The 19,287-nt window shown below is 48.6% G+C and overlaps 1 protein-coding gene across 1 annotated transcript in view; it reads left to right on the top strand.

Moving 5' to 3' along the window:
- EPHA8 (EPH receptor A8) overlaps positions 1 to 13,607 on the top strand; it is a 64,016-nt gene extending 50,409 nt beyond the window's left edge. Inside the window, exons 10-17 of the mRNA XM_048519180.1 lie at positions 317 to 442; positions 2,906 to 3,091; positions 6,694 to 6,755; positions 7,619 to 7,828; positions 8,033 to 8,182; positions 9,132 to 9,322; positions 10,614 to 10,769; positions 11,469 to 13,607. Of these exons, the coding sequence (XP_048375137.1) occupies positions 317 to 442; positions 2,906 to 3,091; positions 6,694 to 6,755; positions 7,619 to 7,828; positions 8,033 to 8,182; positions 9,132 to 9,322; positions 10,614 to 10,769; positions 11,469 to 11,583 (1,196 nt within the window). The 3' untranslated portion in view covers positions 11,584 to 13,607. The remainder of the gene's footprint in view (positions 1 to 316; positions 443 to 2,905; positions 3,092 to 6,693; positions 6,756 to 7,618; positions 7,829 to 8,032; positions 8,183 to 9,131; positions 9,323 to 10,613; positions 10,770 to 11,468) is intronic.
- The last annotated feature ends 5,680 nt before the right edge of the window (positions 13,608 to 19,287 follow it).

The following is a 19,287-nucleotide window of genomic DNA, read 5'->3' as shown; positions in this document are numbered from 1 at the left end:
CCTTCTCCTTCTTCTTCTTCTTCTTCTTCTTCTTCTTCTTCTTCTTCTTCTTCTTCTTCTTCTTCTTCTTCTTCTTCTTCTTCTTCTTCTTCTTCTTCTTCTTCCAGTCATCATAGTTTATTTACGGTCGTTGACCAGCAAGATCCATCGCTTCTCGGCCTTTTGGCTGAGCTCAAGCGTAACATACTCTATGCGAGTCAATCTTCTTCCAGTCTCCAGTGCAGGATATGAGCAAAAGCCAACTTGTTTTGAAATGTGTTTACGTTGCTGCCATGAGATCCTGTTTGTTTCCTAACTTGCGCTGAACTCCCCACAGTGAAATTCCCAGAGTCAAAATTCTACGTAGAGCCGCACACCTACGAGGATCCCTGCCAAGCTGTTCACGAGTTCACCCGGGAAATCGAAGCCTCCAGGATTAAAATTGAGAGAGTCATCGGATGTGGTGTGTGTTCTCTCATTCCTATGCATTCTTGTTCCTTCTGGGTATGCTGAATATCTGTGAGAAAGTCCCTGGGGCTGCAGTTCTCTAGGGAAGTGGAGCCAATCGCTTACAATAAGGGACAGTTGGCCACAAAGTTATATAAGGCAAAGAATCCCTGAGGTCGCTTTAGAATACCGCTGAGCTCAAAACTTTTGCTATCTGCAGCTTTTCAGGTTGTCAGCGTAAGAAGGGTCTTTCCTATCACCTACTGCCTCAGGTCTTTTGGCTAGAAATGCTGGGAACTAAACCTGGTGCCTTCGGCATGCATAAACGTCTCACCTGGTTTCTGAGATACAGCGTTACAAGCAATTATGAAAACCATAGCTGTTCCATGTAGAAGCTGACTGGTTTTTGGAAGGGAGGGGAGTGGAATCAGGCTGGATCCTGTCTTTGTAATATCTTCATAGTATCTCCAGTCATCTTTTTTCTTATCTCCAATTGTGTGTAGAATAGAGTTCACCTCTCCACTGAGGACTCTCAAAATGGGTGCATTGGTTGGAGTCCCATTTCTTTCCCAAAAGGGCTCCGAGTGGGACATCAACATGTCATCTTTCATTTTCCAGCAGCCTTGTTAGGATAAAAGGGTATAAACTTGTGACAGACGAAGCTCCCTTGGTCGGTAAAATTGGATTTTTGCATCAGAGTCATTTGCAATAGTTTTCAGTTTATATGGATCCCTTCCGCCTCCCGCAGTTAGTGAAGCACACAAACGTAACGGTACAACACTACAAAACAGTAGACTTATGTAAGTATATATTCACTTGGATTTAGATTATTTTCAAGTGGTATATTACCAATACACCTGAGTGCAAGGAAACACAATCCGCAAAGACTCTTGATGCAATCATAGAGTCATAGAGTTGGTAGATACCCCAAGGGCCATCAAGTCCAACCCCCTGCCATGCAGGAACACACAATCAAAGCACTTCTAACAGATGGCCATCCAGCCTCTCTTTAAAAACTTCCAAAAAAGAACACTCCACCACACTCTGAGGTAGTGCATTCCACTGTCGAACAGCCCTGACTGTCAGGAACTTTTCCCTGATGTTTAGGTGGAATCTCTTTTCCTTCCCCTTGAACACATTACTCTTGGTCTTAGTCTCTGGAGCAGCAGAAAACAAGCTTGCTCCCTCATCAATATGTCATCCCTTCAAATATCTAAACTTGGCTATCATGTCCCCTCTTAACCTTCTCTTCACCCAAACTCAACATACCCAGCTCCCTAAGTCTCTCCTCGTAGGGCATGGATTCATTATCATTATCTACCAGTGCATCAAAAGCCAAAGTTAGGATCTGAAGCCCTATGATGAGCAGCCTTTCTCAAGCGAAACACCTTTTTTTGTCATCAAGTCACATCTGACTCATGGAGACCCACAAGGTTTTCAAGGCAGGAGACCTTAAAGAGATGGTTTGCCATTGCCTGCCTCCGTGTCACTCCCCTGGAGGTCTCCCATCCAAGTCCTAACCAGGACCAACCCTGCTTAGCTTCTGAGATCTGATGAGATCATGCTAGTCTGGACACTCCAGGCCGGGCAACCCGATCAGGTTAATATGTGGATGGAAAACATGCTGGGAACCCAATGTATTCAAAAATTGTGGGATGGGTGCACTGAGTTAATACAACCAATCCACTTATACACTTGCCCTAAGACAGCAATGCATGCCTTGGGTATAGTTCTTTGAGGACTATACACAAGGCATGAGAGAAAGCGGTCAGCTGTAGTCTCGGAAGAGCTGGAGTTAAATATTATTGAGACACACTCCTTGAAGAGTTTTGTATATTAGAACTATAAGTATTGGGCCACTGAAGGAATTCCAAAACCAAACTTACTGGAGTTTGGTTATCCCAAAACCAAATATGATTCTGGAATGATGATTGACTATTTGCATGTTACTAATATTTGTATTGCATACACTGTAGCTATACGTGAGTGTCTATTGTAAGCTGAAAGCATTACTTAGGTTAGAGATTCAAGGAGTACTTTTGAATGTATGTAAACACAAGCATTTTCATTATAAAATGCACCACTGTCTTAGAACAAGTTGGGAACCCACTGTAAGATGAGTTCCAAAAACGCCATCAATTTTAAAAAATGGGCCTGCTCTTTTTCCTCTTTTTCCATCTTTTATCAATGTGCATATGCAGGAGACAAAAAGAAAACATGTGCAGGAACCAAAGGAACTGAAAGCAGCAGCAAATTGCACATGGCCCAATTAGAGAAGTAATTTTAGAAATGTTCCCAGCTAAATGGGATTCAGGGGGAGTGGAACGCAGGGTGCAAGGAAACTGTGGAACAATAAATATGGGGAAAGAGGAACATCTGCTCTTCCTCGCTGTCAGCGGGGCTAGAGGGGGAGGCTTGTTAAAAGACCTCGGGGGGAGTCCATCTGAACATGCCGTGTTTACCCCGTCTTGCTCTGCAGGAGAGTCTGGAGAAGTTTGCTACGGGCGTCTGAAGCTTCCAGGGAAGCGGGAACTTCCGGTGGCTGTCAAGACCCTGAAAGCCGGTCACACCGAGAAGCAACGTCGGGATTTCCTGAGCGAAGCCAGTATCATGGCTCAGTTCGACCACCCCAACGTTATCCGCCTGGAAGGGGTCGTCACCAAAAGTAGGTGTGAGATCTGGGGCAAAATGGGCACGAGGAGGTTGAGTTTGAGCATAGGGGAGTAGAAGGAACATTCTAGGATGCTTCTTGAGGGTCAGCGTGGTGTAGTGGTTAAGAGCATTGTGGTGTAGTGGTAAAGAGCAGTGGACTCTAATATGGACAACCAGGTTTGATTCCCCACTCCTCCACTAGAGTGGCAGAGGTTTATCAGGTAAACCAGGTGTGTTTCCGCACTCCTACATTACCGCTGGGTGACCTTGGGCTAGTCACAATTTCTGGGAACTCTCTCAGCCCCACTTACCTCACAAGGTGTCTGTTGTGGGGAGAGGAAGGGAAAGGAGCTTGTAAGCCACCTTGAGTCTCCTTACAGGAGAGAAAGGTGGGGTAAAAATCCAAACTCCTCCTTCTCCTCTTCCTCCTCTTTTTCTTCTTCTTCAGATGAACAATATTGGTTGCATTTATTACTTGCAATCAAGTGGCTGGCAGAGTGTTACAACTGGACAAGCAATCCTCAACCCCCAGGTTTTACTCCCAACCTGCAGATGGTACCTCTAGGACTCACACATGAAGGATGGAGATCCTTAGAAAGAGGGGGAAGCCTCTGAAAAGAAAGAATCACTGAAAGATGGCAAATCTTATATGGCTGTATTCGCAAAAGAGCATTTGCAAATGGAACTAAACGCGCTCGCGGTGCCTGTTTTCTCTCAAGCTTTAGCATCCCACAGCTAAAATTAATAATATGCTGAGCGCATTTGTGATTGTGCAGTTGGCAGCGTTTTATTTATTTGCTCCATTTTCACCCTGCCTTTCCCCCCAACGGGGTCCCCAAGCGGCTTACCTCCTCCTCCTCCTCCTCCTCCTCCTCCTCCTCCTCCTCCTCCTCCTCCTCTCCTCCATTTTGTTTTCACAGCAACCCTGCGAGGTAGGTTGGCCTGAGAGTGTGTGACTGGCCCAGTGAGTTTTGGCCCTGCTCTGTTGCTGCTGCCGACACGGGCAGAACGTGTGGGATCATTGAGATCGCCCAGCCTCTACTTTTCTGCACCGATTCGAGCTGGGAGGGAATTAGAATGATAATTCCTATTGCCTCTGGTAGAAGGTCAAATGGAGGATTTTTGGGCGAAGTTTGTTTGCAAGAATGATCGGCCAATCCGCAGCAGAGATTTATAATCAACAAGATGGTCTGTGCTACAAAGCGGGCTTAATGAATATTAAGGTTATCTTCCTAGAATGTGCTGTGATCTAATAGTTGCATTCTTTTATCTGCCAATTTTATCGGTCCCTTATGCCTTGTTTCCTTTTAATATTTACGCTGTTCCGTCCGCTTTCTGTTCCCATATCTTTTTAATGTCCCCAATTTTGGGCGCGGTAGATTTTTTAAAAAGATATATATTTATAGTTTTAATGTAGTTTATCCTTTTAACTGTGAGTGTCGTATCTACCTTATGCTGGTGTATGACTGTAATAAAGATTGATTGATTGATGGTTAGCACGGAGGTCATTGATGACATCTTAATTGGGCATAACCATCACAGTGAGGGAGGCTGGGATGTTGGGAGCTAATTCTCTAGCCTTTGCTCTCCATAGGTCCATCTAGAGCAGTGGTGGCGAACCTTTGGCACTCCAGATGTTATGGACTACAATTCCCATCAGCCCTTGCCAACATGGCCAATTGGCCATGCTGGCAGGGAGCTGATGGAACTGCTGAATCCCATAGCACGCTCTGGAGATGCCAAAATTCGCTTCTCTGAATCTAGAATCTTTACAAGTATCTATTTCCCTTTCACAACCATTTCCCTTCCTTCCATCCATGTATCCATTTCCTGCTATTTATCCATCTCCTACTACCCTTTTCTCCATTTCTCACCCTTCATTTTATCCATCCCCTTCCATTCCATATATATATTCCATTCTTTCATTTCATCCTTTCTCAAGTTTAATTCCCCCACACTGGCAAACTCCTTCCTTCCGTGTCTCCACTCTCTACTACCATTATTTTAAACCATCCACAATTCTCCCTCACCTCCCTTCCATTATCTCTGTAAGCATGTCCCTCCTTCTTCCTTGGGTTAAAGCATAGAACCTCATCCATTCCTCCTCTTCCTCCTCCTCCACCTCCTCCTCCTCCTCCTCCTCCACCTCCTCCTCCTCCTCCTCCTCCTCCTCCTCCTCCTCCTCCTCCTCCTCCTCCTCCTCCTCCTCCTCCTCCTCCTCCTCCTCCTCCTCCTCCTCCTCATCCTCCTCCTCCTCCTCCTCCTCCTCCTCCTCCTCCTCCTCCTCCTCCTCCTCCTCCTCCTCCTCCTCCTCCTCCTCCTCCTCCTCCTCCTCCTCCTCCTCCTCCTCCTCCTCCTCCTCCTCCTCCGCCGCCTCCTCCTCCTCCTCCTCCTCCTCCTCCTCCTCCTCCACCTCCTCCACCTCCTCCACCTCCTCCTCCTCCTCCTCCTCCTCCTCCTCCTCCTCCTCCTCCTCCTCCTCCTCCTCCTCCGCCGCCGCCTCCTCCTCCTCCTCCTCCTCCTCCTCCTCCGCCGCCGCCGCCTCCTCCTCCTCCTCCTCCTCCTCCTCCTCCACCTCAGCCCACTTAGAAAATGGCACCTGATGAAGTGGAATTGAGGAGAAGGATTTCCCTGGAATCGTCTGCGCCTCTTCTAGCTCAATAGGCACAACCTCATATTTAAGAGCTAGGCAGGCCAGTCTGACCGGCTTTGACTTCCTAAGACTCGCATTACCACCTGTGAAAAGGCTTGGGTGACTCAGGCAGTGCTAGGTCAACTGAACGAGCCTCTCTCCCTCTCTCTCCCTCTCTCTCCCTCTCTCTTTTGGTGTTGCCCCTCATTGCACAGACAGAGAGAGAGAGAGAGAGAGAGAGAGACGTGCCTATGAATGAGAGACAGCTTCTCCCTGGCCGCTGTCCTCATTTCCCTAATTGACATCATTAGCAAAACAAGCCATTTATTCCAGCTTTCTTCTCTGCAGCCGGTCATTTGATGGAGATGAAAAGGGGTGGGCAAAAAGGCCCCGGCTTTATTCCACTTGATACTGCCGCCACGTGCGGGCATCTGGCACACAGGTCGGACTTTTCCCGTACCCAAGAGCATGGCTGCTGTTTCGAGGGGGCCATTAGCATTCATGGGGGCCATCTGACTCACATTGCTTTGTAAGGACGAAAATAGCCCCGGTCACCCTCGTGATGAAAAGCAGGATGGTAATGGCATGCAAATATTCTCAGGGGTAAATGAGAATGGCTTTGTAAGGTGACCGGCAGCTGCTGAGCTTCTGGGTTCAAGCTCATGGCTGCCCATCTGAGACGGAGCTGCTTTATGCTTAGCCTTGGAACAGTGGCGTAGCTAGGGGCATGGAGGGACTGGAGCCCCGGGCACCACTCCCTATGGTCATGCAGGGGGCGCAGTGCAGGGCTGCTCCCAGGGTGAGCCCCAGATACCGTTTTAACCAGCTACACCCCTGCCTTGGAAACAGCTTCCATTCTACTGTGAGGCAGAGGGGCCTTTCAGATAGCTCTCGAATCTACCTTGTCCCGGCTGCAGAAACTGGTCCAGAGCATCTTGCATCAAAGTGTCCTCCCTATTAATGTGACCTCTTGTTTCTTGCAGGCAAATTAGTCATGATTGTCACTGAGTACATGGAAAACGGATCACTGGACTCCTTTCTCCGGGTAAAACCTCCACTTCTGATTCATAGTGCATGGCTTGTGGCTGAAAGACTGGTTGTGGGGGTGGGAGCATTTGCTAGAAGCTCCCAGGTGCCTTCTGCCTTCTGCAGGACAGCTATAGATTTTGGATGGTTTTCCCTTTCCCCATCTTCCCCAGATTTCCCGAGAAATGACACATGGGCTCACTCCTTAGCTTGGTTTGGAATTAGGCTCAACTGCTTGGTTTTTTTGATGGCCTGTTGCATTGCCAGCCTCCAAGTGGGACCTGAAGTGGGGTTGCCATCAGTGATCTCCGGGCAACAGAAATCAGTTCACTTGAAGCAAAGGGCCACTTCAGAAGGTGGAGTCTATGGCATTATAGACCATTAAAGCCCCGCCCTTCCCCAAACCCCACCCTCCTCAGGCTCCACCCTCAAAATGTCCAGGTATCTTCCAACCCGGAGCTGGCAACTCTAGCCTGAAGTTCTCTCAGAACTACAACTGATCTTCACAAGAGAGTTCTGTTTCACGGGAGAAAATGGCTCCTTTGGAGGTTGAATTCTATGGCATTGTACTCTATTGAGGCTCCTCCCCAAACCCCACCTCCTCAGGTCCCTCCCATCTCCCCCCAAAAAATCTCCCGGATTATCCCAACTTGGATTTCCCTATTCCAAGCTTGGAATGACTTGGAAAGCCCAACGATGGGATTGAGTATACTAAACCAACCCCCAATCCCACCCATCACTTTCCCAATCTCCCTGTGGACCCACCCACCAACTTCACCCAACCCACCTTGACCTGTCTGATATGGCTGAGAGATGTGCATAAGGTTAAAGGTTAAAGCAAAAGGCCCCAGGCTAAAAAACAATGGACTGATCTTGTTCCAGAAACATGATGGGCAATTCACAGTCCTCCAGCTGGTGGTCATGCTAAGAGGCATCAGCGCTGGCATGCGCTACCTCTCGGACCTGGGCTACGTGCACCGTGACTTGGCAGCCCGCAACATCCTCGTCAATGGAAACCTGGTCTGCAAAGTGTCCGATTTTGGCCTGTCACGAGTCCTGGAGAACAACCCGGATGCTGCTTACACGACTTCGGTACTTTCACCTAAACTGCACAATAGATTTCTGCTTTACAGTCCACGGAAATAAGGTGGCAGTCATGCTTGGGTTCCTTTGTATAGAATCTTGCCAATCACCACTACTAAAAGTGGTAATATTAGCTACTACTAACTAGTACTAGTAGTTAGAACTGGAAGGCGAATGCCTTGAAACTTCATTGACCTACACTTTGCATTTCAGGGTGGGAAGATCCCCATTCGGTGGACAGCTCCAGAAGCCATTACGTACCGAAAGTTCTCCTCTGCCAGTGATGTGTGGAGCTTTGGCGTCGTCATGTGGGAGGTGCTGGCCTATGGGGAGAGGCCTTACTGGAACATGACCAACCGGGATGTAAGAAAAACATCTGTGTTTTCTCAGTGATTAAGAAAAGAGAGTTTGTTCAGAAGCCACGCTTGGGGAGGGAGAGCACTGTGTGCCCATGGCATTATTAAGAGAAGTATACCTTAGCTATCTTCAGTCGCATAGAGTCTGTGAGGTGAGCACTTCTGAAATTTTGAGAACAGAGCATGGGTGCCACCCTAAAATGGCTGCCATGAGGGGCCCATCACAGTACACTGAGAAGGTACAAGCCAAGCATTCTCCTACTTTTAGGGTTCTCAGCACTGCCTCAGCAAAAGCTGGGAGGTTTTGAAGGTGGTGCTTGGGGAGTATGGAGTCTGGGGAGAATATGGCACCATTTCTGGGGAATGGTTTAGGAATTTCCCCTTATCTCTGTGGTAAATATCATAGCATCACTATGGAGGCCATTTTCCAGCCATTTTTGGCTCCCACTTCCCTGTTTCTCAAGGGAAGGAGATTGGGGCCAAGGGGTCTACCTGCTGTGAGTGGGAAAATGGAAAGCCTACCTTGTCTCCAGACACAAAGGTGTGCTTCATAGCTTGTTCTGGAGCACCTTTTGCTTCAGTGAAATGGAGGAATGCTAAGATTTATGCTTTGCTTTGGGGAAGAGGTGTCTTTGGATAGAAACCTATGGGCACCTTGGAACCTGCCAATGGGCACCATGTTAGGTTGGCTGCTAGTACATTTGTTATCCTCAAGGAACTCAGACATGATTATCCCTTATGAGTAGCAGGTCCTTCCACAAGTTAGAGAAAATGTGGAGGGCTGGAGGCTATGGGGGGCTTCACAACCCATCTCCAGGTGGGTTTGAAGACCACTGTTGTAAGCTTTTCAGGGGCATATCGATGTCCAGTTTCAGAAGAATTAATACCAAGGGTGAAGTTAACTTGGTCATCTGACCTCACAGGATGATGCTTGTGTTGGCCAACCTCCTTTGTAGGTCATTCAATCCGTGGAGGAAGGTTATCGGCTACCTGCTCCCATGGGCTGCCCTACAGCCATCCACCAACTCATGCTGGATTGCTGGCAGAAGGACCGCAGCGACAGACCACGCTTCTCCCAGATTGTGGGCGTCCTGGATAAGCTTATCCGCATCCCACAGAACCTGAAGTGTACATCTACTATTAATCGGTATGTGGTCACGAATGAAGCAGAGATTCGCTCTTGTGGGGCGGAGAGCTGGCCATCCAAGCTGGGCTTGTGTGGCAGGTGGCGAGGGAATCAAAAGCCTTCACACAGCAGCAGTGCCCCCCAAATTCTGCTCATCAGAATTCATCCCCAGACATTGAGGTTACCTGGTCTTTTTACATTAAAAATCCTCCTCTATTCCATTTTTAACTTGTGAATTTTGTATACATGCCATCTGCCTCTGCTTTCAATTCCTTCCTGTATTTCTCCCCATCTCTATTATAACACAGAAACATAAATGTGCCTTGCTAAAACACTGCAAAAAAGCAACGTGGCTGTAAATGATTCTTTCGGTGTGGTGTTTTATCAGCATTCAGGAGTACGTGTGCACATCAGTACAGCACACGGAATTATGTTAGTTTGATCAATGTTACAACCTGGTATTGTGTTCCTCAGCCACCCTTGATTCTTCAGAAGAGGGCAAGGGTTACATATTTTATTACTTAAAATATGTTTTTAAATTGTAGAGTTTTACCAATGTTAATCCACATGTCCAGATGGTAACAGAAAGGGCAGAAATGCAAATGAACTGGAGGCTGTAGTCAACTGCGGAGGAATCAATTTTGGGATTAAAATTATCCGAGTGAAACCCAGCATTCAAGGCAATGCACGCTCATGGAAACTGAAAAGGTCCAGAATAAAGAAAATACTCATCCTTTCCTACCAACCTGCTTGTGCCTTTCTCAGCAGGATCCTTACTGCCTATGGCTGGCCTGCCAATAACAGCAGCAGAGTTCTCAGATCTAGCTGCAAGAAAGGGGCATGCAGCAAATCCAGACTGCTTGTGTCTTATGAGAAGGTTAAGAGGTGACATGATAGCCATGTTTAGATATTTGAAGGGATGTCATGTTGGTGAGGGAGCAAGCATCAGGAAAAACTTCCTGACTGTCAGGGCTGTTCGACAGTGGAATGCACTACCTTGGAGTGTGGTGAAGTGTCCTTTGGAAGTTTTTAAAGAGAGGCTGAGTGGCCATCTGACAGCAGTGCTTTGATTATATGTTCCTGAATTGCAGGGGGTTGGACTTGATGGCCCTTGGGGTCTCTTCCAACTCTATGATTCTATGAGTCAGCCCATATTGTATAAGGGGATGCCCACTATGGAAACCCTGATCCAAGTCTCTGTACCAGAGAAGATCTTGTGCCTTCCCTCCCCACCCTTTGCCCATATATGATCCTATTTTTTGATGTTGCCACATGTAGATGAACCAGAATGCAACCCATTCATCCTTTCCAGGTTCACCCAAACCATCTCAGAGCGAGCTTGCATTGATTTCACCAGCTGCAATTCCGTTGAAGACTGGCTGGACTCCATTCGGCTGGGGAGATACCAGGAGAACTTTGCCTTGGCTGGCTACACATCCCTTGGGATGGTGATGCGGATGAATATGGAGTAAGTGCTTGTGTTGCGATTTGGCCAAATTACCCATTACTGCCTTGTTTCCAGCCATAATCCTGTCACTTTGTCATCAAATGCCAATGTGGTAAAGTGGCTAAGAGTTGTGGAGTGTAATTTGGAGATCCAGGTTCAATTCCCCCCTCTTCCACATGAGCAGCAGACTCTCATCTGGTGAACTGGATTTGTTTCTCCATTCCAATGCATGAGGCCTGTTGGGTGACCTTGGACCTGTCACAGTTCTCTCTGAACTCTCTCAGTCCCACCTACCTCACAAGGTGTTTGTTGTGGGGAGGGGAGAGGAGCTTGTAAGCCATTTTGACATGCCTTACAGAAGAGAAAAGCAGAGTAAAAATCCAGACTCTTCTTCATCACCCCTAACATCTGCAGCTTACTTGTGTTGATGGCCACTCAACTGGTTCTCAAAGCAGCTGTTTTTCAGGGGGACCAATCTCTGTTGTCTGGAGATCAATTGGAATCCTGGGAGATCTCCTGGCCCTATCTGGAGATTGGCAAACACTGTCCTCCACTGAGCCATGCCTCCTCAGTTTCCTCAATGAGGTGATCCTGTTCCTCAATGCAACAAGTCCCATCTGCCCCTCCCTTGACAGTGAGAGATGTACACATAGAATGAACATTTTCATCACAGTCTCAGTCTTTGTTGATCCTCCTTGATGCTGTGCTTTGTTTCCACAGAGATGTGCAGAACTTGGGCATCAGCCTCGTCGGACACCAGAGGAAAATTCTGACCAGCATCCAGATCATGAGGTCGCAGCTGCTCAGCACTATGGGCTCCAGGAGACATCTGTGATGGCCCTTCCTTCTGAGCTCCAGATGCTGGCTTCACCTTCTTTGGTATTCAGCTGGTTCCCATTGGCTAGCCATACTGAAAAGAAGTCCTCCAAGAGTGGAAGCCAGGTGCCCACTCCTTTGTTGATGGTGGAAGCCATGGGATTCCAGCTGGATGGACATGTAAAATGGTCTGTGGCCTGGAGAAGGTGAGAAGGAACTTCACCAAAGTCCTCAAGTTCACCCTTGAGGAGGACTTCTGAGGTGCTGCAGTTTTCATGATGTATAAGCCAGTTTGGCCATGATTTGCCATTAAGGGAACTGAGGACCACAACCAGGCTCACCTCTGCCATGCATGACGGGCCTAACATGTCTGGGATGGAGAAGGACAATCAGGGTTCTTAAGGCTCTTCAAGGGCTGGCCATTTAATTGCAATAGATGCTTGTGCTTTGACGGACACCCAAAACTATCCTTCCTTGCGGGGAAAGGGGGCATGGCCTGACCAGAACCCACGAGGGCAGAGAATGTTGACTGCAGATTCTTCTTCTGTTCCTGGGAACACTGCAGACTCCCTTGAATGTGGAGAACATCGCCAAAAGGAAGCAAAGCCAACCAGCCCACCATCCCTAGACTCTACCAGATGTTGACACCAAGAAACCTGAGGCGTGAGCCATGAGCTCAGCATTTCAGGCTGCAAACTCAGGTTTACTACCACCATCCTCCTGAGATACTCAGTCTGGGTGGCCATAACAGGCAAAGGGCTTGGAAAAATCCTGTCTGTTCTTCCACTGCTGCTCAAAGCCAAGATCTTCACCTACCCAATCTGTTTGCCACATGCAAAGTTGCTGTCCTTCTAAAATCAGAGTGGCATACGTTTCCTTTCTCTGGCTTAGGGAGGCCATATTGCAATCTTCCCGGCTTTGTATAGTGGATGGTAATGGTTGATGAGGATTTCCATGGGGATCTGGCTTCAAACATAATATATGAGTCTGGGCGATCCTGTTACTTTTCAGCAATCAGTATATCCTCTGGTGGGCAGACGCTCTCTTGCAGGGGCCCTTTCCGCATAAATCACCTGAAAGGTTTTTAAACGTTTTTAGTTCCCCCGGCCCTTTACCATGATGTATGTCCACAGCATGGTAAATATTGCCACGATATTACCATGGGATTACCACGATACCATGGTGTTCGTGGCGGCCATTATGTTTCCCCCCCGTTTTTTGAGGTAGTGGTTGAATCGATGCTTCAATGCTTCACAGCTTCTCACTGAAATTCTCTACCTCATACCTTGCTGCGATTCTCACACAAAATAACAAACAGAAACGGTGAAACTAAACAGGCAAGGGGGAAAAATAGTGAGCTCAGAAAATGGTGCTGAGGTAGATCGGGGACAGCACAGAGGTGTGGGAAACGTCCTAAATAGATCTCACAGGTAACTGAAGACATTTTGAAAAGGTTTCAACCAAAGAATCATTTGAAAAGGAGATTCTTTTAAACCATTTTGAGGCTAGAAATAAAACATTTTTGGGACGTAAGCAAGAAAAAATGCAGAACCTCCATGCAGGAAACGTTTTATTTTTGCCTCAAAATATTTTAAAAGGTTTGTGTGGAAAGGGCCAGGATGTTGTATTCTCTTTTTGGGAGGGACTTAGCTGTCCCCAAAGGGCAAGGCACGGGACAGTTAGAGCAGGACAGAGACTCCGGCCTTCTCATGCCCTTCCCTGTAAATAGGATTTTCTACCATGGTTCAAATTCATTCTCATTTATTTTTTAGTTCGATCAGCAAAAATGGCCCCACAGCACAGCCTCCTCCCCAGCCCAGAAAGGGAAACATTTGTGGGTCGATCTTTTTAAAGTATTCAGGGAGTTCCGTGGAATAAGAATATGGCATCCCAGAACAGGATGAAGCCACAGCATACTGGAAGAGCGCATGATGGACCCAACCTCGAGGTTCTAACTTGGAAGCTGGGTCTTCAGTGGTGTAGTGGTTAAGAGCAGATGCACTCTAATCTGGAGAACTGGGTTTTGATTCCACACTTTGCCACTTGAGCTGTGCAGGCTTATCTGGGGAACTAGATTTGCCTGTGCACTCCAACACACACCAGTTGGGTGACCTTAGGTGAGTCACAGGCCCTTTCCCCACTTACCTTAAGCCCCGCGCTACTCTCCTAAAGTAGTGTGGGGTCCAGCTGCACTCCCCACTTCAGGGGCGGCGAGAATGCAGCCGCCCCGACGATGCCTCTCTCGCGCCCCCTCAGCGCGCGCAATTCCTGGCGCCTTTTCAAATGGCACCTTTTGATGACCCCGCGCAGAGCGCGCGGCCGTGGGGAAGCGCATGCCAGGAATTGCACGCACTGTGAATTGCCTGCAGCAACCCTCCGACAAGGGTAAGTGGGGAAAGGGCCACAGTTCTTTGGAACTCTCTCAGTCCCACCAGCCCCAGCCGTGGGGAGGGAAAGGAGATTGTAAGCCCCTTTCAGTCTCCTTACAGGAGAGAAAGGGGGATATAAATCCAAACTCTTCTTCTTCCTGGCTTTTTGCAGTTCTCCGTAAATGTAGGTGACAGGGAATGGCTGGAAATTACTGTCTGCTGGAGGCAGAAACTTGCGACTGAGTGAAGCCATAATTCAATGCCAAGCAAGTAAAAAGTCTGAGATCCAACTGTGGTTCCTACCACGAAAGGACATTTTTCAGCCTGAACGCCGCAGCAGGAATTTGGGCCGTGTGCCCTCTCACTTCTGGCTCATCCTCGGTTACAACTGTTGCCATCTGGCCCGGGGAAAACAACCTCCTATCCCTTTAATAGAGTTTTAATTTGCAGAAACAGGCAGTTGAAGATTATCACAGCACGGATCCCAAGCAACCCGGTAATTGCTGCAGATCAGACTCGTACGCAAGGGAAAGCTAGAGAGACCAGTTTAAAAGTTATCAGTCCTAATGTTTACATTCTGTCCCACACTGCTTCTCTCTGTGGCTGCTGAGTTGCTTACCTGTATGGGGGTGGGTGGGGGGTTGGAAGCATCGGTCCACTTGCTTCTGCTATAATCTGGTGAACTGACACGCCAAGTAAATGTTAAGGGCTGGAGAAAAATCTTGAGCAGACTGTGGCACGATCAATCCCCCCTCTTCATGCGAATCGGTGTCAGATAGTGTAACAACGAATAGAGGAGGGGCTGTGGCTCAGTGGAAGAGCCTCTGCTTTGCATACGCAAGGTCCCAGGTTTGATCCCCAGCATCTCCAGTTAGAAGGATTGGGCTCGTGAAAGACCTCTGCCTCGGACACGTGCGTTGAACTGGAGAAAACCTCTCCCCCTGATTTTAGGGAGCTGCCACCAGCCTGGGCAGACAGTTCTGGACCCGATGGCCAGTTGTCTGATCCAGTAGCTTCCTACGGTCCATTTCAGCTGCTTCGTGGGCAGGTAGGGCTGGAGAGTCACCAGACACTGGAAGGGAAATGAGAGCCATTATCTGAATGCAATAATCATGGCTAAATTTAGCCGCCTCTGCAGGGCAAATGACACCACCTCAGTTCTACTCTACAGTTGTATAGCAGCATCTTTTTTTTCTTCCTATGGAAGGTCTATTATTAAGCAGGGTAGGGGGGGAGGAGGGGGAAGCAATACATTGTTTTAAAACTTATCTCCGGCCGGCAGAGGAAACAACGCCGCCCACCTCCGACAAACAGCCAGGGCTCTCTGGAACCCAGGACTTTTGCAGCGAGCACAGAAAGAGAGCCAGTTGGTTAAAGACTCCCAGGAAGAAGAAAGAAGAGCATCAAGGTGGGGAAGAGAAGCTGCTGGACAGACTCAGCTCCCCAGAATGGTGTTGGGTTGTCCCTGGACCTGGGGGTGGGAATGAGTTGGGGGTTCAATTCCCAGCTGCTGTGAGGAGACCCATCTGTGCTGCTCTTTCTATTCCTGTCTTCAGAAAATAAATTCTTCCATTCACTGCCTGCCTTGTTGTTCTCATTGACTCTCTTGGTTCCCCTGGAATAACTGGTGGGAGGTCAACCTCTGTGGAGCTGGGGGTGGAGATGGCAAATGCTTTCCAGACAGCTCTTGAGAGCCAGCGTGGTGTCGTGGTTAAGAGCAGGTGGACTCTAATCTGGAGGACTGGGTTTGATTCCCCGCTCTGCCACTTGAGCTGGGGAGTCTTATCTGGTGAACTAGATTAGCTTGTGCACTCCAACACGTGCCACCTGGGTGACCTTGGGCTAGTCACAGTTCTTCAGAGCTCTCTCAGCCCCACTCACCTCACAGGGTGTTTGTTGGGTGGGGGGGAAGGGAAAGGAGATTGTAAGCCCCTTTGAGTCTCCTTACAGGACTGAAAGGGGGGATATAAATCCATCTCTTCTTCTTCAATTCCCCATGAGAAAATGGCTGCTTCGGAAGGTGGACTCTATGGGATTTTCTCTTCCTATGCTCCACCCTCTCCAGACCCCCACCCTAACCCCACCCACAAATCTCTGGGGCAGCCATTTTCAACCAGGGTTCCCTGGTACCCTGGGGTGCCGTGAGCATGTCCCAGGGGTACCACGGCAACACTATCCCCCCTCATTTTTGTGGTGTCTCCCACCGGCACCAGCAAGGACATGGAGCTGGCCCATGGGGCAGGGCCTGCCACAAGGTCAGCAGCCACCACCACCCCCAGTGCTACCCTTCACCCTGGGAGGGGAAGGTGGGGGAGGTGGCAAGCAGGGGCAATGGGAGGGGAAGGTGGAGGGTGGAGGCAGGGATGCCGTGAGATATGAAGAGTGAGGTCAAGGGTACCCTGACCTCAAAAAGGTTGGGAAACACTGCTCTGGGGATTTCTCAAGCCAGAGTTGGCAACCCTAATTCCTTGGCTTCTTCTCATTCCTTGAAGGACGGAGCTGTTGTCCATTGGCTTGGATATCTGCTTGAGATCTTCAATGACAGATACTTCCAAGGAACAGTTTCCCCTGCTGCTATATGTATTAGCCTGTTTTTGGTGCTCTGTCCCATATGCAGGGATTCCTGCTTCCCAGATTTACAGCTCCTCTCCAGACTATAGAGATCAGCTGCCCTGGAGAAAATGGTTGCTTTGGAGGGTGGACTCTATGGCCTTGTACCCCACTGTGGTCCCTTCCCTCCTCAAGCTCCATCCCCAAATTTCCAGAAGCTTCCCAATGTGGAAATGGCAACCCAACCCCCTCATTTCCAACCAGTGACCAGGGGGGACTTGGAAACCTTACCAACACATCACCTAGATGCCACATTCATCTTTTTCAGAAGGAAGACCTGTGCTGGGGATTCACTTTTTCCTTGTAAAAGTTCCTTTAGGAGCAGCAGTGGCGTAGGTGGTTGAGAGCTCGTGTATCTAATCTGGAGGAACCGGGTTTGATTCCCAGCTCTGCCGCCTGAGCTGTGGAGGCTTATCTGGGGAATTCAGATTAGCCTGTACACTCCCACACATGCCAGCTGGGTGACCTTGGGCTAGTCACAGCTTCTTGGAGCTCTCTCAGCCCCACCTACCTCACAGGGTGTTTGTTGTGAGGGGGGAAGGGCAAGGAGATTGTAAGCCCCTTTGAGTCTCCTGCAGGAGAGAAAGGGGGGATATAAATCCAAACTCTTCTTCTTCTTCTTTATGTGTCTCTGCTGCTCCACACCCACTCTCAATTCCTTCATTCACAGAAGCAATAGTAGTGGTTAGATTCTCAGAGAGACTCGGGTTCAAATCCCCACATTGGCACGGAAGCGTGCTGGGTGACTTTGGACTCTAGGCATGAATTCCACACAGTGTTATTGTTTTTGCAATGATGATAAAACAGAGAAGGAGAGAGCAGTGTGGTAAGGCACTTGAGGAACAAGGAAAGACACTAAACAGACCCGGCCATAGTTTCTTTTAATGTTGTGAATTCGCAATTTCAGTAGGCATGTGCCACGTGGGGAATTAGGCAAGTAGAAAGTTCTCTTTTTGCCAGTAATCTCTGTTCAGGTTCACAGGATCTAAGTCATAGAATCATAGAGTTGGAAGAGACCCCAAGGGCCATGAAGTCCAACCCCCTGCAATGCAGGAACACACAATCAAAGCATTCCTGACAAATAGCCATTCAGCCTTTCTTTAAAAACCTCCAAAGAAGGAGACTCCACCACTCTCTGAGGTAGTGCCTTCCACTGTCGAACAGCCCTGACTGTTAGGAACGTTTCCCTGATGTTCAGGTGGAATCTCTTTTCCTTCAACCTTGAACCCATTACTCCTGGTCCTAGTCTCTGGAGCAGCAGAAAACAAGCTTGTTCCCTCACCAACATGACATCCCTTCAAATGTCTAAACAGGGCTATCATGTCACCTCTTAACCTTCTCTTTTTGTCTCAGGACAAAAAAAGGGGGGATATAAAGGAGCAGCAGTGGCGTAGGAGGTTAAGAGCTCATGTATCTAATCTGGAGGAACTGGGTTTGATTCCCAGCTCTGCCACCTGAGCTGTGGAGGCTTATCTGGGGAATTCAGATTAGCCTGTACACTCCCACACACGCCAGCTGGGTGACCTTGGGCTAGTCACAGCTTCTCAGAGCTCTCTCAGCCCCACCTACCTCACAGGGTGTTTGTTGTGAGGGGGGAAGGGCAAGGAGATTGTAAGCCCCTTTGAGTCTCCTAAAGGAGAGAAAGGGGGGATATAAATCCAAACTCTCCTTCTTCTTCTTCTTCTTCTTCTTCTTCTTCTTCTTCTTCACCAAACTAAACACCCCCCGCTCCCCAAGTATCTCCTCGTAGGGCATGGACTCCAGACCTTTGACCATTTTGGTTGCCCTCCTCCGGACCCGGTCCATCTTGTCAATATCTTTCTTGAAGTGACCCCTTCCTTTCGGTTCATTTCATCCCCCCATGACCCTAATGAGTGGCACCGGGGATCAAGGATTGCTGTCACCTTCCTCACAGCCAGAAAACTAGCCTATAAAGGAGAAAGCTAGGCCAGACCTGTCCGACCCCCGAAGCATGCTAATTTCCTATGCCCAAATTTAAGGGAAGATCTTCCTATCATAGGAGCTTCCATCCACATCTGACAGGATACCTCTCAGAGGCAGCCTCTAAGTGGAAATTAGGCCTCAATCTCTTACTGACTATCAAAAGCAGCTGTTACCTTAATGGTTACTCTAAATCCCCCCCCACTTGCTTTCACGACAGCACTTTTCAGTCGGCAAACCACAAATAAGCAAAAAGCGCCAGACAGGGAATCCTTTGTGTGAAAGGAGCAGTAAGCACCCACTGATGGTTACGTAGAGATCTGCTCCCAGGGCAGGGCATGAATTTGGCGACCCCCATCAGCGTTTTTGTGCCGAACCCCAAGACACGTCTGTTGAGCCCGTCTACGCTGGAGCCAAAGTACCTGCAATATTTCCCGTCCTCCCCCGCCTCCGACCCCATTCTGAATTTTAACACTTTTGCCTGGGCAGAAGATCATGAATAACAGATGAAAATTGTTGGGTCCGGGTGTCTCTGATAATTTAACAGCGAGGCGATGAAGCCTTGTTGTGGGAGCGGAGAAGCAGATTCTGCGTGCAGAATACCAACTGTGAGCGATGGACTTCAAACGGGCAGAAACAAACTCTCGCGCTTTGATGTGCCATCCTGCCTGGCTGGCAGCTGGGGAGGGGGAAGGTAAAGCTGGAAAACTGGCCGGTGGCTGGAGACTGAGGCTTTATTTTCGCCCATCTCATTGCGACAAGGAGCGTCCGCCAGCTAAAGGTTCACCTTTTGCAACTGCTAT

The sequence above is a fragment of the Sphaerodactylus townsendi genome, linkage group LG16 (genome assembly GCF_021028975.2).
Source record: "Sphaerodactylus townsendi isolate TG3544 linkage group LG16, MPM_Stown_v2.3, whole genome shotgun sequence".
NCBI classification, from domain to species: Eukaryota; Metazoa; Chordata; class Lepidosauria; order Squamata; family Sphaerodactylidae; genus Sphaerodactylus; species Sphaerodactylus townsendi.
This window is presented reverse-complemented; position numbering and strand designations above follow the sequence as displayed.